The 22,821-nt window shown below is 41.1% G+C and overlaps 2 protein-coding genes across 4 annotated transcripts in view; one reads left to right on the forward strand and one right to left on the reverse strand.

Annotated features, from left to right (window-relative positions):
- Positions 1-19,640, reverse strand: part of St13 (suppression of tumorigenicity 13) — a 34,651-nt gene extending 15,011 nt beyond the window's left edge. Inside the window, exons 1-5 of the mRNA NM_133726.2 lie at positions 19,431-19,640; positions 12,211-12,268; positions 9,597-9,669; positions 8,276-8,346; positions 2,926-2,992 (exon numbers count right to left, since the gene is read on the reverse strand). Coding sequence (NP_598487.1) covers positions 2,926-2,992; positions 8,276-8,346; positions 9,597-9,669; positions 12,211-12,268; positions 19,431-19,540 — 379 coding nt within the window. The 5' untranslated portion in view covers positions 19,541-19,640. The remainder of the gene's footprint in view (positions 1-2,925; positions 2,993-8,275; positions 8,347-9,596; positions 9,670-12,210; positions 12,269-19,430) is intronic.
- Positions 19,641-20,050: 410 nt separating this feature from the next.
- Positions 20,051-22,821, forward strand: part of Xpnpep3 (X-prolyl aminopeptidase 3, mitochondrial) — a 57,378-nt gene continuing 54,607 nt past the window's right edge. For 2 of the 3 annotated variants that reach the window (NM_001347075.1, NM_177310.3), the window contains exon 1: positions 20,084-20,233. In NM_001347075.1, coding sequence (NP_001334004.1) covers positions 20,170-20,233 — 64 coding nt within the window. In that variant the 5' untranslated portion in view covers positions 20,084-20,169. Of the gene's footprint in view, positions 20,234-22,821 lie in introns of all 3 variants that reach the window. The other variant, XM_030248610.1, reaches the window with a different exon arrangement.

Here is a 22,821-nt window from a genome sequence, read left to right on the forward strand (position 1 = left end):
ATTTCTGGTAACAAATATATACAATGTTCAAAACCAAAATTTTACCCTCAGTACCAGGATTCAAACTTAGGGCTTTGCATTAATTCCACACAAATGCTCCAACACCCAGATAGTTAATTCCCACTCCATATCCAAATCTATTCTCAACAAACTACACAACTAATATTAGGGAGGTTGTTCATTTTATTTCTGAGGAGGCGGGGCACAATAACAGAGGTCAAGGAACAACTTGAGTGAGTGGGGTTTTTTCTACTTTGTGGATTCAGGTCATTAGGACTAGTGGCAACCCTATGGCCCATACCCATTCTCACTCACTGGCTGCTAGTAAAGGGTTAATGAAGTAGCTGTATGTGTGTGTGTGTGTGTGCTTACACATATACATATACACACACACACATTACAATACTGCTAGCATGTGTAACTTCAACACATACATATATACATATATATATAACTTACACACATACATATGATATACACACACACACATTACAAGACTGCTGGCATGTATAACTTCAAACAGGCAAACAGTCACTTAAGTAGCAGGACAATTAATATGAAAAAGGACTAAGACAGTGGCTGTGAAATGACTTTGAATTTAAGGTGTAATTGATGAACAACTTTACGGGAAGCTGTAAAGCACAAGTAAAAAACAGTCTAAGGCAGTGAAAATACTACTAGAATTAAAAAAAAAAAAAAAAAGTTTCCAGGGCAACCTGGCAAGATGATAAAAGCAGTTTGCTTAACACCTGAAAGAGAGAACCAACTACACAAAGCTTGCCTAGGCATTCATGTAAAGATGTGGGCTCAATTACAGTCGTTCACCTTAACCACCCTAAGACTATGAACTCTATCCCGCACGTGGAGGGAACAAGATAATAACAAGGCTGTGTATGGTAGGACACACCATATACACTATTACAATCCCAGTAATGAAGAAACTGAGAGGCAACAGGATCACAACTGGAGGCTTGCCTAAACTAAGTTTTGTCTCTGAAAGACAAAAACTAAGTCTAAAATATAGATATTTATAGAGTCTGACCACAATAGGTAGGGACATCATGATTAATCTTCAAATGTTATCTAAAATACTGGGCGTTAAAGAAAACAGTAGTAACCAGAGTTCTTGGGCATGAAGGGAAGGTAGTACATGACTTTAATACCAGCACTTAGGAGTCAGAGGAAGGTGGATCTCTGTAAGTTCTAGGCCAGCATGGTCTACATAGTGAGTTCCAGGACAACTAGAACTACATAGTAAGACCCTGTCTCAAAAAAAAAAAAAAGGTCATTTTAATAAAGGCCAAAAAAGCAATCAAACCTTCAAAACATGAAGGCAACTATAGAATACAAAGAATAAGCAGGCAACAAGGACCCACCTCCACCCCCAACACACAAAAGGTACAATGAGCTAGGGGAGGTGCCAAAGCCTAAAACCCTCAGCATTATGGGGCCTCCAGGGGAAGATCTTGAGTTCAAAGCCAGCCTTGGCTTCATACTAGAAGTTCTAAGCCAGCTTTACTACATACAGAGACTACAACTTTCCACCCCCACCCTCAAAAAGTTAAGTAGCCCATACGGAACAACACTGCCAAACACACCCTCAAATAAAACTAGTCATCTTCTAAATCAAGTGCAAGTGTGCATCAGCATATGACATATCAGCTATGAGTGACAGTCATCCAAGTTACGAAGCAGTCTACACCAAATGTTATACATAATAGTCACAAAAGTCCTAAGTTTAGGATCACCTGTTCTAATTGTAATTAACATGTTTTAAAAAATTACATTCTTAGGGGCTTAATGGTTGGCTCAGTGGTTATAAGTACTTGTTGCTTTTCTTAAAAACAACAACAACGGGGGCTGGAGAGATGGCTCAGTGGTTAAGAGCATTGACTGCTCTTCTGAAGGTCCTGAGTTCAATTCCCAGCAACCACATGGTGGCTCACAACCACCCAAAATGAGATCATGAGATCTGGTGCCCGCTTCTGGAGTGTCTGAAAAACAGCAACAGTGTACTTACATATAATAAATAAATCTTAAAAAAAAAAGAAAAGAGCACTGACTGCTCTTCCAGAGGTCCTGAGTTCAATTCCCAGCAACCACGTGATGGCTCACAACCATCTGTAATAGGATCTGATGCCCTCTTCTGGTGTGTCTGAAGATAGCTACAGTGTACTTGTCATATATATAAAATAAATAAAATCTTTTAGAAAAACAACAACAACAACAAAAACACCCAAGTTTCATTCTCAGCACCCACACAGCAGCACCTTAATTCACCTGTAACTCCAGTTCCAGGCAATCAGACACACTCTCTCTGGCTTCTACAGGCACCAGGCACACACATGGTACATATACAACATACATGTAGACACAACACTCAAACATAAAAAATTTAATTGAATTTTTGGCAAGGGTGGGAGGCAGCATGCCAAGGAACAGATGGGGGTCAGAGGACAACTGGTAGAAGTTGGTTTTTGCCTTTCACCATGGGAGATCAAACTCAGGCCAACTAGGCTTGGTATGAGTCCTTTTATGTGCTAAGTTATCTTTCTGCCACCAACAGCAAGTTTTGAAGGCCTAAGATGTAGGGACTCTATTCCCATTCTAACAAGTGTTTGGCCTACAAACACCACTTATCAAAGCATCAATATGTCAAAAGTTAAGGATTACCAGGATATTTCTTTAAAAAAACAAAACAAAACTCCTTTCATCTTTTTAAGGGTGCTTCCAAGCAGAGAAAGATCATGACAGATGCAGGAAGAGGCCGAGTCAGACTTGTTCATGCTAAGGCAACATCACTGAAGCCATGAGGGATCCTAACATCTTCAGTGTGGTTAAGATAACAAACTCAATCCCGTCATGTTTCACTGCTAACAGTCACTGCAGTAGGGACAAAAATACAGTACAGAGAATGCTACTCACCATCATTTAGGGCTTCAATGGCAGCCCCCTTCTTCTCATTTGCTTCATCCATCATCTCCTCGGTTATCTAACAGGAAACGAAAGGTTAGCTCAGAAGTAGTGAAGAGATAAAAAGTAATACGGACTGTCTTAGAGGTGACAGTCACTATCCATATCTCATGCACTTACCTCGCTAGGAGTGAAAACCTACATAGAATGGCTTTGCTTCCTTCTAAGAATCTTTCCCCGTTCATGGGAACTACCCATAAAAATTAAATCTAGTCTCTTCATAAAAAGTAAACTAATGCCTTTCATATTTCAATCAAAGAAGATTGAGGTCTTATTCCTTTATTCCCACAAAAATCTTGTGAAATCCTACTTAAAAGCACAAACAGAAAGACCAATGCTGACAGCACAAAGATTAGCAAGAATATGTTAAACATTCTATCTGAAGTCAAATGTTTGGCAGTAACTTTAACCACATCCCTTTTATTAACACCTCTACTGTGTGAAATAATACCTGCAAGTGCTGATTAAAAAAATGATCTCTGAGCCAGGCGTGGTGGTGCACGCCTTTAATCCCAGCACTCGGGAGGCAGAGGCAGGCGGGATTTCTGAGTTCGAGGCCAGCCTGGTCTACAGAGTGAGTTCCAGGACAGCCAGGGCTACACAGAGAAACCCTGTCTCGAAAAAAAGAAAAGAAATGAAAAGAAAAGAAAAGAAAAGAAAAGGGAAAAGGAAAAGAAAAAGAAAAAGATCTCTGCCAAATATTAAAAGCACACCTTTAATCCCAGTACTCAGAAGGCAGAAGCAGGAGAATCTTTGAGTTCAAGGCCAACGTAGTCTACATGATGAGTTCTAGGACTAATAGAGCTATAGATAACACAGTAAGACCCTGTATTGGTGGCAGTGGTAGAGCAGAGGGAGAGACAGAAATTAATTGCTACATCTAAGAACAGAAAGAAAAGCTAGTTATCTCTATTATCTAACTAGAAAATTCAAAGAACTGACAAGTTACTAAATCTGTAAAACAAGAATTCGAAAACACTAAGCATTCCTGTTAGGGTAGCACACGCTACATTCATACCAGTATTTAGGAGGTAGAGGTAGAGGCAGAGGCAAAAGGATTGTTCATCATTCTAAGTACAGCCTGGTTTACTGAGTAAGACCCATATGATACAAAGACAACAAGCCAAGTCAGTTCTGGCACACCACAAAAAACTGCATGAAACAGAAAGAGCCTATAACACAATTTCTAAGACCACACAAGACTTCCACAAACATAAAAAGGCTTCCAAGAGGGGGCTGGTGAGATGGCTCAGTGGGTAAGAGCACCCGACTGCTCTTCCGAAGGTCTGGAGTTCAAATCCCAGCAACCACATGGTGGCTCACAACCATCTGTAACAAGATCTGACACCTTCTTCTGGAGTGTCTGAAGACAGCTACAGTGTACTTACATGTAATAAATAAAAAAAAAAAAAAAAAGGCTTCCAAGAAAATTTTATGTCACATATATAAAAATGGCTATGTATGTACAGGACTGGACACACAAATCAAAGAAAATGTGTTATTTGCCTCTGAGTGTGGCATATTTCACTTACTAGGATTTTCAAGTGGACCTATTTTCCAGTAAACAATACAATTTCATGCTTCTTTTTAGTTTAGCAGAAATCCACTGTGTACATACACACTATTTCTTTTATCTGCACGATGGTTTGGACGAGCGTGGCTCCTATAGGCTCGTTTCTTTGCATGCCTAGACTAAGTTTACAGACCGGGAAGAATTAGGAGGGATGTCTACGTTGGAGTTGATGCATCCCTGTTGGAGGCGTGTTGCTGGGGTGGCCTTTGAAATTTCAAAGCCCATGTCAGGTCCAGGGCCTCTCTCTGCTTGCTCCCTTGGCTCAGAATATAAAGCAATCAGCTTGAGCTACAGGAGCCTGTCCCTGCCATGAGAGTAATGAACTAACCCTCTAAAACTAGAAGCTACACCCCAACTAAATGCTTTCTCTTCTAAGAGTTGCCTTGGTCATGGTGTCTCTTCACATCAATAGAACATTCTATTCATCTGCTGCAGGCAACTTGTCAAGTTGTCCCTAAGTTGTCTATTGTGAACAGTGCTGCAATAGACAAGGCTATCCAAGTGTGCCTGTTAAATGCTACTTACATGTCTGTATTCAAGAGGGGAATGGAGAAGGGAGTCAAAAAACATGATATATGTCAATCTGCTTTTATTAGGAAATAAATGAAAAAGGACAAATTCTCTGACTTGATTAGTACACAGTATACAACTAAGCTGGGAGTTGGTGGCCCACGCCTTTAATCCCAGCAGAGAGAGGCAGATGGATCTTTGTGAGTTCCAGGCCAACCCGGTCTACAGACTGAGTTCCAGGCCAGCCAGGGCTACAGAGAGAAACCCTGTCTCAGAAAACAAAAACCAAAAATCAAAACCAAAAACAACAACAAAAAAACAAAACAAACAAACAGTAAATGAAGGTTACAGTTCAGGGTAGCCAAGTATTCAATCTACATTCACCTTTGTAGCAGAGGCCAGGCCTGATATCCTGGTATCTTGTTTTTGAAGATAATGCAGAACACCACCCACAAAGGATACACTCAGAGGAAGACAATATAGATGGGTTAACAAGACACGACTTCAAAGGAACTTCAAACTTGAAAAGTCTACAACTGGCAAGACCATAGGAAGCAAAACCTCAATCCCCTTCACCCGGGGACAGTTAAGTAGAGGAGGAGAAGGGAAAGCACTCCTGAAAATCCACACTGGGCTGGGGATGTCTCAGCAGCCAAAGGTGCTGCCTAGCCAGACAGGAGTGATCTTCAGGACACGGGTTCTGGAAAAGGGCTCGCACAAGTCTGACCTCCAAGTACACACATACAAAATAAAATAAATATTAAAAAGAACGTTTTAAAAAGAAAAAACAAAACAAAACAAAACCATAAAGCCATTGCTCTCTTGAATTCCCTATTCACAATGTCAACAAAAGCTATCCTGAGACTTAGCTGACAGCCTCAACTTAGAGCTTTGCTGAAGCAAATACATTCCTTCTGGGAACAACACACCATCTACTAAGACCTTGAAAACTGTCCACAGGAAAAATTCCAAAAAACTTGTGGTCAAAATACTACACAGAAGCAAGGCACAGCATGCACTTTTCAATCCTAACACACCAGGAGGCTTTCCTGAGTTTGGATCCACCATGGATCAAAAAGGAAGACCTTACTGCACAAAAATAAATCTTAAAATTAATATATGTATTAAGACATAACCGAGGAATTCTGAAAGATAATCAACATGAAAGTGTGGCAGCTCACAACTCTCTGTAATTTTGGTTCCGGGGAATCCAGCGCCTTCACAGAGATATACATGTAAGCAAAACACCAATGCAAATAAATAAATCATTAAAAAGCTTTTTTCATTAAAAAAAAAAAAGCTATTTGAGGGGGCTGGAGAGATTGGTCGGAGGTTAAGAGCACTGGCTGCTCTCTCAGAGGTCCTGAATTCAATTCCCAGCAACTGCATGGTGGCTCACAGCCACCTGTAATAAGATTTGGTGCCCTCTTCTGGTATGCAGGCACACCTGCAACCAGAATACTACATACACAACACACACACAAAATAAATCTTTTAAAAAAAATTATTGGGCCGGGCGTGGTGGCACACCCCTTTAATCCCAGCACTCGGGAGGCAGAGGCAGGCGGATTTCTGAGTTCAAGGCCAGCCTGGTCTACAGAGTGAGTTCCAGGACAGCCAGGGTTACACAGAGAAACCCTGTCTCGAAAAACCAAAAAAAAAAAAAAAATTAAAAGGCATTTTAAAAAGCCTAAAATTACATGCTATATTCATGAATAGCCTCAATAATAGGTATTCTTATTCTTCCCCCAATTTTACTTAAATTTAATTGCAACTCTCATCAAATCTCCCTACCCCATCCCTTTCTCGCCCCCAAACTGTGAGGGAGATGGAAAGGGAGGGGAAAAGAGACTGGAGACTGTGAATGAGAAAAACTATGCTGGGACACTGACAATCTAATTCTAAAATTTATTTGAAAAACAGAACATCAAGAACAGCTAAAATATTCATCGTTTTATAGGTCCTTGTCCTGGCAGATGACAAACAAGACTTAATATACATTTTCATAAGTAAATGTGGTATTAGTACAAAGAAAGCAATCAAGACACACAGAACAAGAGAGTCCCCAGAGGGTCAAACACGGTAACCAGTATGTCAGCATTGATGGAACAAAACTTCAATAAAGGTTCTGTTGAGTAAATTAATAAAAGGCAAGTAAAGCTTTGGAATCAGACATGGTGGTACACGCCATAACACCAGCACCTGGGAGCCTGAAGCTATAGGATGACCTTGTTTGAGGACAGTGTGGACTACATGAGACACACACAATCAGAAGGAAGGGGCTCAGATATAGGTGGTCTGAGTACAACTAAGCCCTAGATTTCATCCCATAAAATTGGGCATAGTGGCAAGACCTATATTTGCAGCATTTGAAGAGCTAAGGCAAAAAATTTCAAGTCAGCCTGAGCTAAGGAGACCCTATCATAAAAAAAGGTGGAGAAAGGGTAGAGACATAAAAAAGGAAGACAACTTAAGAAAAAATTGAGAAAAGGTCTGAACAGGATTGTGCAAAAGCCCACTGATAACCAAGAGATCATAATATAGTCAGCTATATTAGAAGTCAGGAAAAATAGGAGCCCCAAATACAAACTCCCTTACACAAGACCACCAAAGCTGCTGAAGGTCCAAGACTTAAGCTGTAACCATTAACACTGCTGTGTATAAACAGCCACTGTGAGACTTTTTAAGACACACTGTGATCCTCTGGAAGGCCACTACTCATTGCTAATTCACACTGTACTCTACACTTCCTTCCCAAGTACCAGCTTTCACCTCTTTGAGGAGAGGTTCCTTGTGACAAAAACATTTGGAAAATAATGTGCCACAATTCTAAGCCGGGGGTACAGTGGCACATGCCTTTAATCTCAGCATTTGGAAAGCAAAGGCAGGCGGATCTCTGAGTTCAAGAACAGTCTTGAAAAAAAGACAAAATCATCTCAAAAAAAAAAAAAAAAGAACAATTCTAATTGTAGGTATCTATTTTAGAGAAATAATTTTACAGGTTAGTCAAAATGAAGTAAATTGATAGAACAAGTAAAACAAAATACAAGACGTCAGAGATAATAGTTAAAAACAACATGGGAATTTTTGAATCTTTTAGTGAAATTATAAAGTATGTCATCAGTCAAAGGAAGATTTATCATACACATCTTGGGAGTTATATTATAAAATAATCCAACCCCGGGGAACTTCACTTTTCCTAAAATGTCACTTACTTACCTCTGCATTTTCATCTCCCATTTCCTGAGGGGCATCAGTGTCTGGTTCAATTACACCTTCATTGTCAATTTCTGCAAAAGGTGAAAACCATGAGATTGAAACCTAAATTACGAGTGTGGTACAGTTAACAGCCACTGGCTTGAAACTGTAAAATGAGATGAACTGATTTGTGTGGAGCTCAGGGCTAAGTACTATCCAATAGGATGAAGGTTAAAGGTATATCCCTTCCTCAAAATGAACTACTTGCTAGTAGAACTATAAGCTAGTTTCACCTAAACCCTGATACATTATTAACTACTTCCCTGCTAGAAATAACTACTACTAGCTATTACTAGGTAAGCTGGAGAGATGGCAACTCCAGTACCAGGGGATCTGGCTTCTGAAAGTACCACATACATGTATGTGTTGTATAGGTACACGTGCACATACCTGTACACATCCAATACAAATTTAAAAAACAAAACTACTACTTAAAACTGTTGGTCTGAGCCAGGCATGGTGGTGCACGCCTTTAATCCCAGCACTTGGGAGGCAGAGGCAGGCAGATTTCTGAGTTCGAGGCAGCCTGGTCTACAGAGTGAGTTCCAGGACAGCCAGGGCTATACAGAGAAACCCTGTCTCAAAAAACCAAACCAAACCAAACCAAAACAAAACAAAACAAAAAAACCCAAAAAAACTGTTGGTCAAAAATCAGATAGCTATTGTAGTGATAATGATGGTTATATGCACATTTTACATAAAACACACCATTGAATTTGGTCAGTCTCCAAAATTTACTCGGGAAAGATTTGGGGGTCAGAGAGATGACTCAGTGGGTAGAGTGCTTGCTCCAAAGCCTGAACTTGAGTTCCTGCCCTAAAACTGTACAAGGTAGGAGAAAACTAACTCCCAGGAGTTGTCCTTTTGACTTCTACAAAACCTTCCCCATAAACTTCTCTAATAATTTTTCCAGATATACCACAACAGTAAAAATTTTAGAGATTAAATGTAACTGACAAAATACTATTTCACTTTAATATAATTTACTTTAAAAACCAAGTGAGGACAATTTCTATAAAACACAGGCATACCATTGATACAGGAAAAAGTCTGTAGTTCAGTATTATAACCAAACCAGTAAATTAAAACCAGCCACCTGGCATTCAGGAGGCTGAGGCAAGAGGACTGCCTCAAATTCAAGGCTACCTGTGCCACAGTTCCAGACCATCCTAGGCTACAAACTGAGACACCATATCAAATCAAGCTGCTAAACAAAAATCCCAACCACACAGGACTGAGTCACCAAGAGTACCTACTGCACACTATAGTACCACGCGCTCACCTAGATCGCTCTCCTCGCTTGATAGCTCCTCTGTCTTTATGTTTTCCTCTGTCGTCTTGTCTCTTTTTTCTTCCTGGCAGAAGAAAATTAGTGTTGTCAGTACTTAAACATGTAATACATTTTATGTGTTTGTGTCTGTACATACAACATAAACACACAATGTCTACCTTACTTGAATACACTAAATTTCAGCTATTAATTGTAGCATGAAATATAAAAAACGAGGCACTATCTCACGTTATCGCCAGCTACTCTCTGACCCCAGCGGTCTTGCCACCTCGTGGGTTTACAAGAAGTACACCCCAAAAGACCATAGAAAATCTAAAGAGTGGGGCTGGCATGGTAGCAACCCGTTGATGGGAACTTAGTGAGCTGGGTAGAGAGATTTCAGAACTCTGGGTCAGAGTCTGCCAAGATATAAACAAGGCCCGCCGGTGCCTTGCCGTGCCTTTTTTTTTTTTTTTTTTACTTTTCCCACTAGTTACTACCCTTCTTTTACTTCTCATTTCTAATAATAGTTCTGGCACCATACAAACCTATAAGAATTTAAACTGTCAGAGTGTTCTTTTATTTTAAAGCAAATACAATTTCTATACTACACACTACAGAACATTCTTCATAGGCATTGTACCCTATGACCCTCCATGATCTCACATCTTGGCTGTGCATGGAAATTCCTGCCTAGAATAGAGGCACTGAGGACCAGGGGCTCATGCGGTCAGATTATCTTGCATCAGACCGTTTCAGAAAACTAACACACAAATAGGAAAATAATATTTCATGCAAAATAAGTCAGACTACTCCTGACTTATGTTTAAGAAAACCGTCAAGACAGTACCTAGGAGTCTGAGGTCAGTCTGGGCAACAACATGAGACTTATATGGAAGGGTGAACTTTTTCAGATTGTGAGAGGTTTTTTTTGGTTTTGGTGGATTTTTTGTTTGTTATTGTTTTCTCTTGAGTTAAGCTCTCACTATGTAGAGTCAGCTGGCCTTGACCTCAGAAATCTGTCTGGCCCTGCCTCCAGTGGTAGGATTAAAGGCAAGTGCCACTACAATCAGTATGGCGAGTTTTAATGCCAAATGTCCTGAACACTTCCGTTTTCAAGGGTTGCTCAGTGTAAAGAAAGCATGGAATTGTAGCACACAAAGCAATTACAAAGAGCACATAATGAAGAGCAAACTTTCTTCCCACCCTTTAGAACCTCGCAGTGTCTCATCTATTCTGATACATTATGGGTAAAATAAATTGGCACTGCCTTCTCTAGTTAACTAGGCTATGTATCTTAGAAAAAGTATCTACTCATCCAACTGTTAGGGAATCAGATGTAGCTACATCTTAGGTTCCTTCCCCTGTTCAATCTTAAAAAAAACACAGTCAGGCCAGGGGTGGTAGGCATATGCATTTAATCTCAGCGATCAGTAGATCTCTTGATTTAAGAGCCAACCTGGTCTACAAATATTCCAGGTCAGCCAGGGCTACATATAAGACCCTGTCTTTAAAAAAACAAGGCAAGATAACTCACAGGTAAAGAGGCATTTGCCACCAAATCTTAGGACCTAAATTCAATCCCTGGGACTCATGTAGTCAAAGGAGAGAACCAATGTTTGCAAATTGTCCCTGTGACCTCCACACAGACATTGTGGCACATTCACTACCATCACTCTCCTACCGTCTCACAAACTTAAAAAGTACAATTTCAAGCCAGGGGTAGTGGCAAAAGCCTTTAGTCCCAGTACTTGGGAGACAGAGAGAGGCAGCTCTCCGTGAGTTCGAGGCCAGTCTGGTCTTGCAGATGAAGTTCTAGGACAGCCAGAGTTATACAGAGAAACCCTGTCTTGAAAAAACAAACACCAACACCCCACCCCCCAAAAAGGCAAAATTTCTCATAAAAAAATAAATGCCGGGCTGGTGAGATGGCTCAGTGGGTAAGAGCACCCGACTGCTCTTCCAAAGGTCCGGAGTTCAAATCTCAGCAACCACATGGCGGCTCACAACCATCCATAACAAGATCTGATGCCCTCTTCTGGAGTGTCTGAAGACAGCTACAGTGTACTTACATATAATAAATAAATAAATAAATCTTAAAAAAAAAGAAGAGTTTAAAAAAAAAAATAAATAAATGCCTACGTTTCCACCTTAATTCTAAAATATTTGTTAAGTCCTTAGCAAATATGCAAATTGTTGATATGTTAGCATATACTTTTAGAATGCACCCCCATAGTCTCACATATTTGAATGGTTAGGCACCAGGGAACGGCACTATTTGAAAGGATTAAGAGTGTGGCCTTGATGGAGGAGCTGTGTCACTGGGAGTGTAGTCGGCTTTGAGGCTTCAAAAGCCCAATCCAAGCCCAATGTCTCTGTCTACACATCAGGATGTAGTTCTCGGCTACTGTTTGTGCCTGCCACCATGCTTCCTCCCACAGTAATAATAATGGACTAAACCTCTGAAATTAAAAGTAAGCCCTCAATTAAATGCTCTAAAAATTGCCTAGGTAATGGTGCCCCTTCACAGCAACAGGACAGTGACTAATAGTCTCTGCATGTAACCCACACAGGTCTCAAAAATACAGTATCTTATCTTAAACAAACAAAAGAAATCTGAACTTACCTTGGTGTTTTCTTCTGACTTAGCTTTATGAGTAGCAGGTGGTACTTTCCCCCCCATGCTTAAAATAAGAAAAGAGATAGTTGTTTAGAATAGTCACTATAGGTTCACTAAAAAGCAATGAACCTAGAAAGGCTAAATGTTTCCAATAACCTTTCAAAGCTTAGACGAGTATAATCTCAATTAATATGAATGCTTTGTTATGAGTAAGTTTTTTGTCAACTTCAAATTGTTTTTTAGCACACTAGTTAATAAAACCTTTATAAGCCTAATAAATTGCCTCTTTTAAGCCTAATAAACTTGTATTAAAAGGCAAAACAAAAGGCAGAGAAACCAATAAATAACAAAATGATAAATCATTCTCTAAGACATTAGCTTAGAAAATTGGGGGGTAGGACTTATCTGAAAGGCAGAATTTGGGGTTGACATTTAACAAGAGTATGTCAGAGCCTCGTGGTAAAGTAATTCTCTAGCAGGCAGAAGCCACTGAAGTCTTTGCAAAACCCTGCTTCCCAAGTAATCCAAGACAACATGAAAATAGCAAAACTTAAAGGGGAGAAGCCTACAAAAAGAATAAACTTACATGCCTATAGCAGAACATGTAAGTGGCTGATGGATAAAAACAAACCAGCAAAAACAAATGATTTAAAGAAAAGTGTCAGCAGGGCAGTGGTGGCGCACGCCTTTGATCCCAGCACTCGGGAGCAGAGGCAGGCAGATTTCTGAGTTCGAGGCCAGCTTGGTCTACAGAGTGAGTTCCAGGACAACCAGGGCTACACAGAGAAACCCTGTCTCAAAAAAAAAACAAAACAAAAAAAAGTCAACCTTTCATTCTGTTGTTATTTGTGAATTGAAAGTGCAAAAAGTGCCAGCACTTCCTCCCACCCAGCAGGCCATGCTTCTGTCAGCCAGCACTTCCTCCACCCAGCAGGCCATGCTTCTGTCAGCCAGCACTTCCTCCCACCCAGCAGGCCATGCTTCTTTTATGACTAGAGCTCTACTACCCACTTGCCATTGGCAGAATCTGGATGGAGGGTGTACATCTAAGTTGAATTTAGATGGGCATCAGTTTCCAAGTTCTTTTCACCAATTTATGCTACCTATCACAGTGTAGTTATTCCATCCTAGACTTCCAGCCTTCCTGGGTTATATGACATGTCATTGTATTAAGTCCCTTTTCATAGAATCTTAGGCATCGAAAGAGCGGCTTTTGGAATGTTCAACTAACTCTCATCTAGGTTTTCATCACATTGTCTTATTCCCTGGTCTGTCCATGAGCCTGTGTCAGTCACATGTGTTGTAAATGTCTTCTCATCTGTGGCATGACTAAACATTCTTCAATAAACCCAAAGTGAAACAGAAGTTCAAACGCAAAGTAGCAAGTAGAAAAAAACAAAAAACGAAACGTCTTTTGCCTTTGTGGAGATTCTGGGTGGTGGATTGCTTTTAGGGGCTGGAAAATGATTCAGCAGTTAAGAGCTTTCACTGTCCTGACAAGGGCTCTGGCTCAGCTCTCAGCACAGACATAGAAGTTCACAACTGTCTGTAACTAGAGAAAAAGATGTATTTTTATTTTGTGTGTTTGTCTATATGTACATATATATGTATTTGTGTGTTTATATATACATACGTACATGTGTATATATACATATATGTGTACACACACACACACACACCAAGTGAATGCCTAATACCCCTGGAAGCCAGAAGAGGGTGTCAGATCCCTAGGGACTAGAATGACACAAGGTTTTGACCACCACCAAGGATGTTGGAAATCATACCTAGGTACTTTGGAAAGCAGCCAACCTCTCAAGCCCCTCATTTTACTTAAGACAGTCTGACTAAAAAGCCTAAGATGACCTTCAAGTTTTGATCTTCCTACATCCTCTAAAATTACAAGTGTGCATGTCACCAATTCAACCAAATTTGAAGTTTCTTAAAGATCATTCATACGAGAAAAACTGTGCAGTTTACTTGTTCTACTTACACACACGCTTTCCATTACAACATATTAATAGATAATGGTTCCGACACGACAAAAGATTGTGTCATGCAAAATGTCTTAGTAAGTGTTCAGTAAAGAACACAAAATTTCTACACTTAGGAAAAAAGGGAGGGGACAAGAGATGGTTCAGCAGTTAAGAACACTGGCTGCTCTTTCAGGTCAAGGGTTCGTCCCAGCACCCACAGGGCAGCTCAGCACTGTCTGTAACTCCAGCTCCAGAAGTTGTGACATCTTCACAGACACACATGCAGGCAAAACACCAATGCACATTTTAAAAAAAAGGTTGTTTTGTTTTTTTTTTTTTTTTTTTTTAAAAAGAAAGAAAGAAAAGAAACACCTTTCAAAGGTGTGCAGTAAGCAAACACTGGCTCGTAAGTTAAAGTTTAATGAAGGGCTTCTTAAGCTGTGTTTTTCCCAAGTTTCAAACTACAGAGTCAGCAACGTCGGGTGACATCCAAACACAGTTACAACAGTTTAGCTCTGTGAAGTGACAGCCCTGCCAAGAAATGTCATTCTAAGAAAAGCTCAAGACAAATTCAAATAGAAGGAATTGCTAAAATAACTGGCTTGTAATACTAAAATCACCAAAATCATGAAAGCCAAGGTAAAACTGACAACTTTTAGAAGGAAAATGAGAGCTGGCAACAGAAGACAAACTGTAATTCTAAGGGCTGGACTGTATTAACTCATTGGTGCCTAACTTGGACGGCCGCATTGTAGAGACTGTCCTTACTAATAGGAAACACACACTCAATGGGATGGATTGAGCATGTTGGCAGCCTATTACCAGTAACCAATTTTGGACCAAAAATTGTTCCAAAATAAAATAATTAAATATAGAAAACTATTTTCATGAGCTCTAACTCATGTCTCTCACATTCTGATTTGTAGTTCAGTACTCCCAAGTCCAAACCAACGTAGATTATTTTGACCTAAGTTTTCTCTCAATGTTTCAAAAAAAGAAGCTAAGCTTCATTCATAATTCTCTTGAGAGTTAAAACCTCAATCTTTTTTTGCTATTGTTATTTAGGCACGTGTACAAACACTGGGGTGTTATAGTCTAAATTCTGTACTGAGGGTAGAAATGCATTCTACTCACTTCAGATAGTTCCTAAAAGCCATGTTCCATCAACTACTGCAAAATCTGTTTGTTGAAAAGGACAGTTTATCTAGATTCACATTTGCTACTGTGAATTCAGATCTGGTTCTATTTCTTAATTTTTTTGGAGGGTGCCAGGGTTTCCCTAGCCTCGGCCGGTCCTATCGCTACTTCCATCACTGTGCTATCTTTATTTGGATCTAAATTGAAACTATCACTTTTGGGTGGGCGTGTGGCATAACTGGTAGAGTACTTGCCTATTATGCTCTACGATCAGTCCCCCAGCACTGAAAACTTTCATTTTTATATATGTGGTCATTTTAATAGCTTTCTCCTCTGCATCTTGTCAGAAGAGATGCAGGTTGAGCTGCATATAGAGACTTCTAGATCTAGGAATACTCACGTTATTAACATTCCTAGAGTTGAAACCTTGAGTTCTCCTTTTTTTTTAATAGTCACACTGTCCACCCAAGGTTAAAATATTGAAAACAGTTTGCTCTAAATGTTGCCATTGTTCATAGACTAACTTTATATTTGATCTATCTTTTAAAATTGCACAAAGAGCCAAAGATGGTGTCATATACCTTTAATCCTACCACCCGAGATGTGGAGACAAGACATATCTCTGAGGTGAGGCCAGCCTGGTCTATGGAGCAAGTTCCAGGCCAGCCAAGGCTACAAAGTAAGACCCTATCTAAAGAGAAAAAAGGCATACAGCTAGTTTATATTAATATCTTACTTTAAGTTTTGAAGACTCTTAAGCATTCCAAGATTCTTCACCTCACACTGAAGTATGCCACACCAAAACACTGCAGACACAATACTTGGATTAGCCATGAGAATCAACACAAGATACTATGCCTAACAAGAATTCTACTAAATGTAATCTGGAATTCACTACATAGGCACATTTCTCCAGGATAAATGTTAACATTCTTAAGAATGACTTTTAACTCTTCCTTTGGTATGTCTATTACATACCAGAAAATTTTTTGTCGTTGTTTTGGCTTTTTGGAATAGGGTTTCTCTGTGTAGACCAGAGGCTGACCTCAGAGATCCTCCTGCCTCTATCACACAAGTGCTGGGATTAAAGGAGGCATGTGCCACTGACACTCACGTTCATTTAACAAGATATGAGTGGTTGAAAGAACACAAATATCCTAAGTTTTTGGGTTAGCAGGCTGTTCATTAGGAAAAGCCACTAAAAGCTAGTCCTCAACTCCTAGTCCTAACAAATATCTAATGGCAACTTATGCATCTTTTGTTTTTGAGAAAGCAAAGGCTTCAAAACATAGGATTATTAAAGGGTATGTACCAGAACTCAAAGCCATATTATACAAGCATACCTAGGGTTCTCCTCCATTGTTTTAATAGTTACTATAGTTATTTTGTAAGTTCTTAACATGAGTAAAAGTCCTACAACAGCTATAAAAGTGAGAAAGGAAAAGAAAAAAAAAAGCTCAACAGGCTTTGAAGAATGCCAGCACACATCACTGACTTCTTTTATTCCTGAGAATATGCTTGTTAAAATATTTTGCATTTTTAGTAATCACCAGGTCCATTTACCCCAAAGAAAACTACCCCACCAGCTTTTGCTCATGTCTTAAGGAGTGCCTATCCACACTCTTGAAACACAGCTTTAATGTGTGGGGTTTTGTTTTATTCTTTATTCTGGAGGGGAGGGACCAGTTTTTAATTGGGTCCTGCTATGTTTGGCCAGGCTGGTCTGAAACTCCTAGAATCATGGCTGCTGCAGCCTCAACCTCCAGAGTAACTAGGAACTCAGGCACATGTTGACCCACTTTTCCTCCTTAACAATCCCAGCTAGCAGGCTGCTTTCCTGGGCAGGGAAGGGTATGCTGGAACCAACGCTAAGCCTCCCCCTTAAACCCCCTTAGGGTTTTTTCTTTTTGGTTTTTCAAGACAGGGTTTCTCTGTGTGGCTTTGACTGTTTTTGAACTCCCTGGCCTTAAACCCAGAGATCCTCCTGCCTCTGCCAACAAAGTCCTGAGATTAAAAGCATTGTGACACTACCACTACCACCTGACTAGAAGTACTTTCCCAAAAAAATCCCTTCCTAGGCAACATTTGTGGCCCTCCTTTTAACCCCGAGGAGTCTCCTCCAATATGTAAACTGTTAAACTATTAAAACATAATTATAAAAACAAACTTTGTATCATTTCTCTGTGCCCTGAAACAGTATTTAGGCAGCTGTACTGACATGAGACGGACCTCTTCCCTCACAATCAGCCTTAGACTTGAGAAAGCAGCATTAGCTTTGCCATCTGATGCGATTTAAATACTGTGAGAGTTAAGGAGATTACATCTCATCAACTAAGAGTATCTGCTGTTCTTCAGAGACCCCAAGTTCATTTCCCAGCACCTATATGATGGTTCACAACTGTCTGTGACAACAGTTCCAAAGGATCAGATTCCCCACCCTGGCTTATTAAAGTGCAAGCAAATACACGAAATAAATACATCTTAAAAAAAATTAAACATATAAAAGGGTCCTTTCTAGGTGAAGAGTATCAGGGGTTGAGCTTCATTAAAGTTAAGCCACTTCCTCTTAGTCCACCTTTCCCTGAGAAGACTGTATTCTAAACCACCCAAAACGTTACATACTGGGGCTGTTGAGATAACTAAGTGATTAAGAATAATTGTTGCTCCTCCAGGAGACCCAGGGTACAATTCTCAGCACCCACAGTAATAGCTTGCAACCACCAGTTCCAAGGAACTGAATACTCTTTTCTTACAACCCTGGGCATCAGGCATACATATACATGCAAAACACCCACTACACATAAACTAGCTTGAAAAATAAAATAGCTGGTGTGTTGGCAAATGTCTTTAATCCCAATAGTTGACAGAGACAGGGGCAATCTCTGTGAACCTGAGGCCAGTCAGGGCTACATAGCAAGTTCTCAACCAGCAAAAAAAAAAAAAAAAAAAAAAAAAATTTAAAAAAAAAAAAACAAACTTACACATTATTTATTAGCTCCTTCCCTTAATCTATCTGGACTTGCAATCACCTGGCCAGAAAACAACCTCTCAGAAAGGCTGATTTACCAGAAGATATGCAAAAAGCTTGGAATAATTATCTTTAAAGAAGTAAAGTGCTTATACAGTCCCTGAGTCCTTCACTCCACACAGTTGCTTTCAGACCTTCATGGCTCAGCCTGCTTGTTTTTTCTAAGTTCTAATTGAAAAATATATAAAACTTTACTTTTCCCCATCTCTTTTTTTTTTATATTAACCAAAGACCCTAAACATGCACTTTCTCTGAAGACCGACCCTCCCCCATTTCTACAAGTGCTGGTGAGCTTCCATTGCTGACCCTAATTCAGAAAGCATGACTTAACATCCTCCCTCCCCTTGGCAGCTGTAGAGATTTAGTTTGTTTGTACTGTTGCGTTTTTCACCCTCAAATTCTAATGGTGCCTAAGCTTTCTTCTAATTCTGTCTTTAAAATCTTTTATCAACGAGACTAAAACAACAAAAAGGAGAAACCAATTCCCCAGTAATACTGTTTCCCAGCAGCTGGCACAACAATCATAGTACGCAGGCGAAATACTCTCCAGTTAGTCCTGCAAGCACACTGGTCTTTGAAGGAAAAAAAAAAATTCCTAAAGTAGCTGAAGTGACAGCGCTACAACTAACGTGGGTATAAATAATTCCCAACAAAATTCCATGCAATTAAAATCGTTGTAAGGCCAAGTACAGATAACTGAAGTTATAGAATAAATAAGTTACCACTATTAATATTTTAAACGACACATGGGTCAATGCGACTTAAACAAGACGCCAGGTTCAAGAAAAACAATCCCTTAGTAAAAGCTTTGTCTTCGTTCGCGCATTATTTCCACTGCTCAAATATTCACAACCCAAACACACCCCCATAAAGACTTAACTGCGGGGGGTGGGGGGGAACCAACTCTAACCTCTGCTTTTCCACCCCTAAGTTGCCCAACGCTCCAGATCCCTCCGAGAACCTCTCGAAGCCACTAAGAGCCACGAAGGGGCCTAGAACCGCTCCCCTCCTCCCTACGCCAGCTCGGGGCCCACTCCCCAACCCCCAACTTTCCGTCCCCAACGGTCCACGGGGCCCAGGGCTCTCACCTCTCCACCCACTCCCTCAGGAAGCGCATTTCCTCGGTGTGCAGGACGCTCGGGTCCTGCCTACACATCTTCACGAAGGCCCGAAGCTCGCTCACTTTGCGGGGATCCATGGTGGGAGGCTGGAAGCTGAAGGCGGTGGGCGGCTGCGGAGGCACGATGCCAGGCCCGGGAGCGGCTCAACGTGACCAAGTGGAAGGGGGCGGCTGCCGCGAGGCAGAACAGACTAGAACCTCCCCGGCCGCTGGCTCCTCCCCCCCAACGGCCTCGTGACCCCGGGCCTTCGCTCGCTCATTCCCACTCCTACCTCTGGACCTGTGCTCCGCCTAGAACCTTCTAGAAGTGTAGCTGCCCGTGACAATGCCTGCTTCGATCGGCGAACAGTCTCACTCGGATTCTTTCCTCTGACCTAATTCCCCGGGATGGATGAAGGACCTTGTGTCTGTGCGCTTTCAAGCGGGACATAGGGAGACATTTGGAATAAGATATTTCTTCTGTGAAGATGGGCATTAAGCAGAACGAGACGCCGCATGGAGGAGGGGGGAAAATAAATAAATGCCCGTGGGGCCGGCGCGCCCAAAACCTAGCCGAGTGACGTCACTGCTCTGCGCCGCCCCGGGAAGAAAGCCCGCGAGCCGCGCCTGCCGGAAGGGGCCGAGCAGTTGACTGGTTTCCTGGCGACGCGGCTGTGCTAGTGGCTTTCCCCAGAGTTTGTACTTTTCCTGACCAGTGGTTACAGGCCATGCCGTCTCTGCTCTCAACCCCCAAGCTGGCTCCCGTTCTAGCAAGGCTCCGCGGCCTCTCAGGTTAGAGTCTTTCCTGCCGGCGTCCCCTTCAGGTTCTTCCTTTGGAGAAAGCCTAAAGCAGCCCAAAGAGCTACAAGTTGATGATCCGTGGTTCTTCACCAATCGGCACCTGATCCCCCCTCACCACCCACGGATTTTTCTTTTGATCGATTGCTCTGGGAAAGAGTGGGCTTTAGGTTCTGTTATTCTGGGAAAGCTGGAGTGACTGAAGAGGAGGGAACTCCAAGGGATTGTCTTCAAAGTTACTCGAATTCTAAATTGGTAGCTTTTATCATCACACTTGACTAAATTGTTTAATGTCAAGTAGCGTGTGTGTGTGTGTTAGGTCAGGGTAAATCTTTCGCCTTTTCATAGGTTTCATCGGAGAGCTAGCTCAAAAGATAGAGCCGGGCTGTGGTGGCGCACGCCTTTAATCCCAGCACTTGGGAGGCAGAGGCAGGCGGATTTCTGAGTTCGAGGCCAGCCTGATCCAAATACAGAGTGAGTTCCAGGACAGCCAGGACTATACAGAGAAACCCTGTCTCGAAAAGAGAGAGAGAGAGAGAGAGAGAGAGAGAAAGAGAGAGAAGAAACACGTCTAGAAACAAATGCTTTGTGCAATTCAGTTTGTAAAGAACTAAGCGAGGGACGTGCCTAAGTCTTACATAAACAGTCAAGGTGATAGAGCACGGAGAATGTGAACCCTCCGTGTACAATATGGTGAGCAATTAACCTAACATAAAATTTTATACTGGAGAGTGAGTCACCTACTTTGTAAGGAGACCTAATGTTGGATTATACTTCAGACGAGGTGTGCAAAATCTGAACCAGAAAATAGGGTATTTGACATTAAAATTGATCTTGATATTTGCATGTGATACTTGGATTCGCTATTTAAAACTGCACCATTGCACGGAGCCTATTCTGTAATCCTGGTAGTTAAGATGTGCCTTTAACGGAAATGAATGAAAATGTGGCAGGCCACAGACTGTGACTAGACTAGAACCAGCTTTTTGTTTCGGATCGTTGACTTTCTTGTAGCTTCGTGTAAATCCTGACTTGATCCAGCTTTAGGACTAAAACACATTAAAAAAATCTAGTAAATATATTATAGTTTGTTTCTGAGGAAAAGTAAGTTCAGCATCTTGTTATATTACCACTAAATGGTTTGCGGTTTTTTTAGCTTCAATGAAGGAGTGACATTGAATCTTTACCACTGAGGGACTGAGGGACTGAAACACAGTTAAGCCAGATGTTTGTTATGTGATTGTGTCCAGTCTTTTATACCAATTCTTTGTCTTAATTCTGCTCGGTAGAATCCTTTTGCAACTTCTCATTTCATGAGCCGGAAAGTGCAGTTTCACCCAGGAACTTTTTGAGTTAGCTATTGAGGGTGCATCTCTACTTCACCCCAGTTGCTTACAGTCAAAGGGGAGGCAGACAAGCCACCAATGACATTACAGCTGAGTGGTTATAGTCTCAATCCAGCTGATAAGAGAACACAGCAAAGAAGAGAGGAATGCATTTTTTTTTAATTTTTTTTACATTTTAGTTATTGTTATCCTTGGAGTTTAGGTTTTGAGTCTCATAAATAGGACTTGAAATATGTGGTTTTTGGTTACTCCTTTCTTTAAAAAATATATACTTTTTTTTTTATTGAGACTTCCATACAATGTAGTTTAATCATTCACTCCTCTCAGAACTTACCTAGCCAACTACATGTAGTTGCCTTTCTTTAGAAAGCCTCTAGAGCAGTGGTTCTCAACCTTCCTAACCTGCAGCCCCTTAATACAGCTCATGCTGTGGTGACCCCAGCCATAAAATTACTTTCTTTTCTACTTCATAACTGTAATTTTGTTACTATTGTGAATTGTAATATAAATAGCCAGTGTACAGGATTTAAAGATCCTGGCCTGCTGTGAAAGGGTTGTTCAACCCCCACTGGGGGGGGGGGGTGTTGTGACCCACAGGTTGACAGGTGCTGCTCTAACTACCATAAGAAATCAGGTATGGTGGTGAACACTTTTAAAGCCCAACACTAGGGAGGTGTCTTAGTCAGGGTTTGTATTCCTGCACAAAACATCGAGAAGCAAGTTTGGGAGGAAAGGGTTTATTCAGCTTACATTTCCACATTGCTGTTTATCACCAAAGGAAGTCAGGACAGGAACTCACACAGGGCAGAAACTTGGAGGCAGGAGCTGATGCAGAGGCCATGGAAGGGTATTGCTTACTGGCTTGCTTCCCCTGGCTTGTTCAGCTTGCTTTCTTATAGAACCCAGGACCACCAGCCCAGGGTTGGCACCACCCACAATGGACCCAGCTTGATCACTAATTGAGAAAATGCCTTACAGCTGGATCTCATGGAGGTATTTCAAGGGAGTCTCTGTGGTAACTCCAACTTGTGTCAAGTTGGCACACAAAACCAGCCAGTGTGGAGGCAAGTGGATCTCTGAATTTGAGCCCAACAGGTGTACATAATGAGTTCCAGGATAGCCAGAGCTACATAATTGAGACTGTGTCTCAAAAAGAAAAAAAGAGAGAGAAACTTTCTCACCTGAGGAAGGCATGCAAACCTGAAGTGTGAGTAGGTGCAGGAGGCAGGATCTTTT

Source organism: Mus musculus, chromosome 15, assembly GCF_000001635.26.
Source record: "Mus musculus strain C57BL/6J chromosome 15, GRCm38.p6 C57BL/6J".
Lineage (NCBI taxonomy): Eukaryota > Metazoa > Chordata > Mammalia > Rodentia > Muridae > Mus > Mus musculus.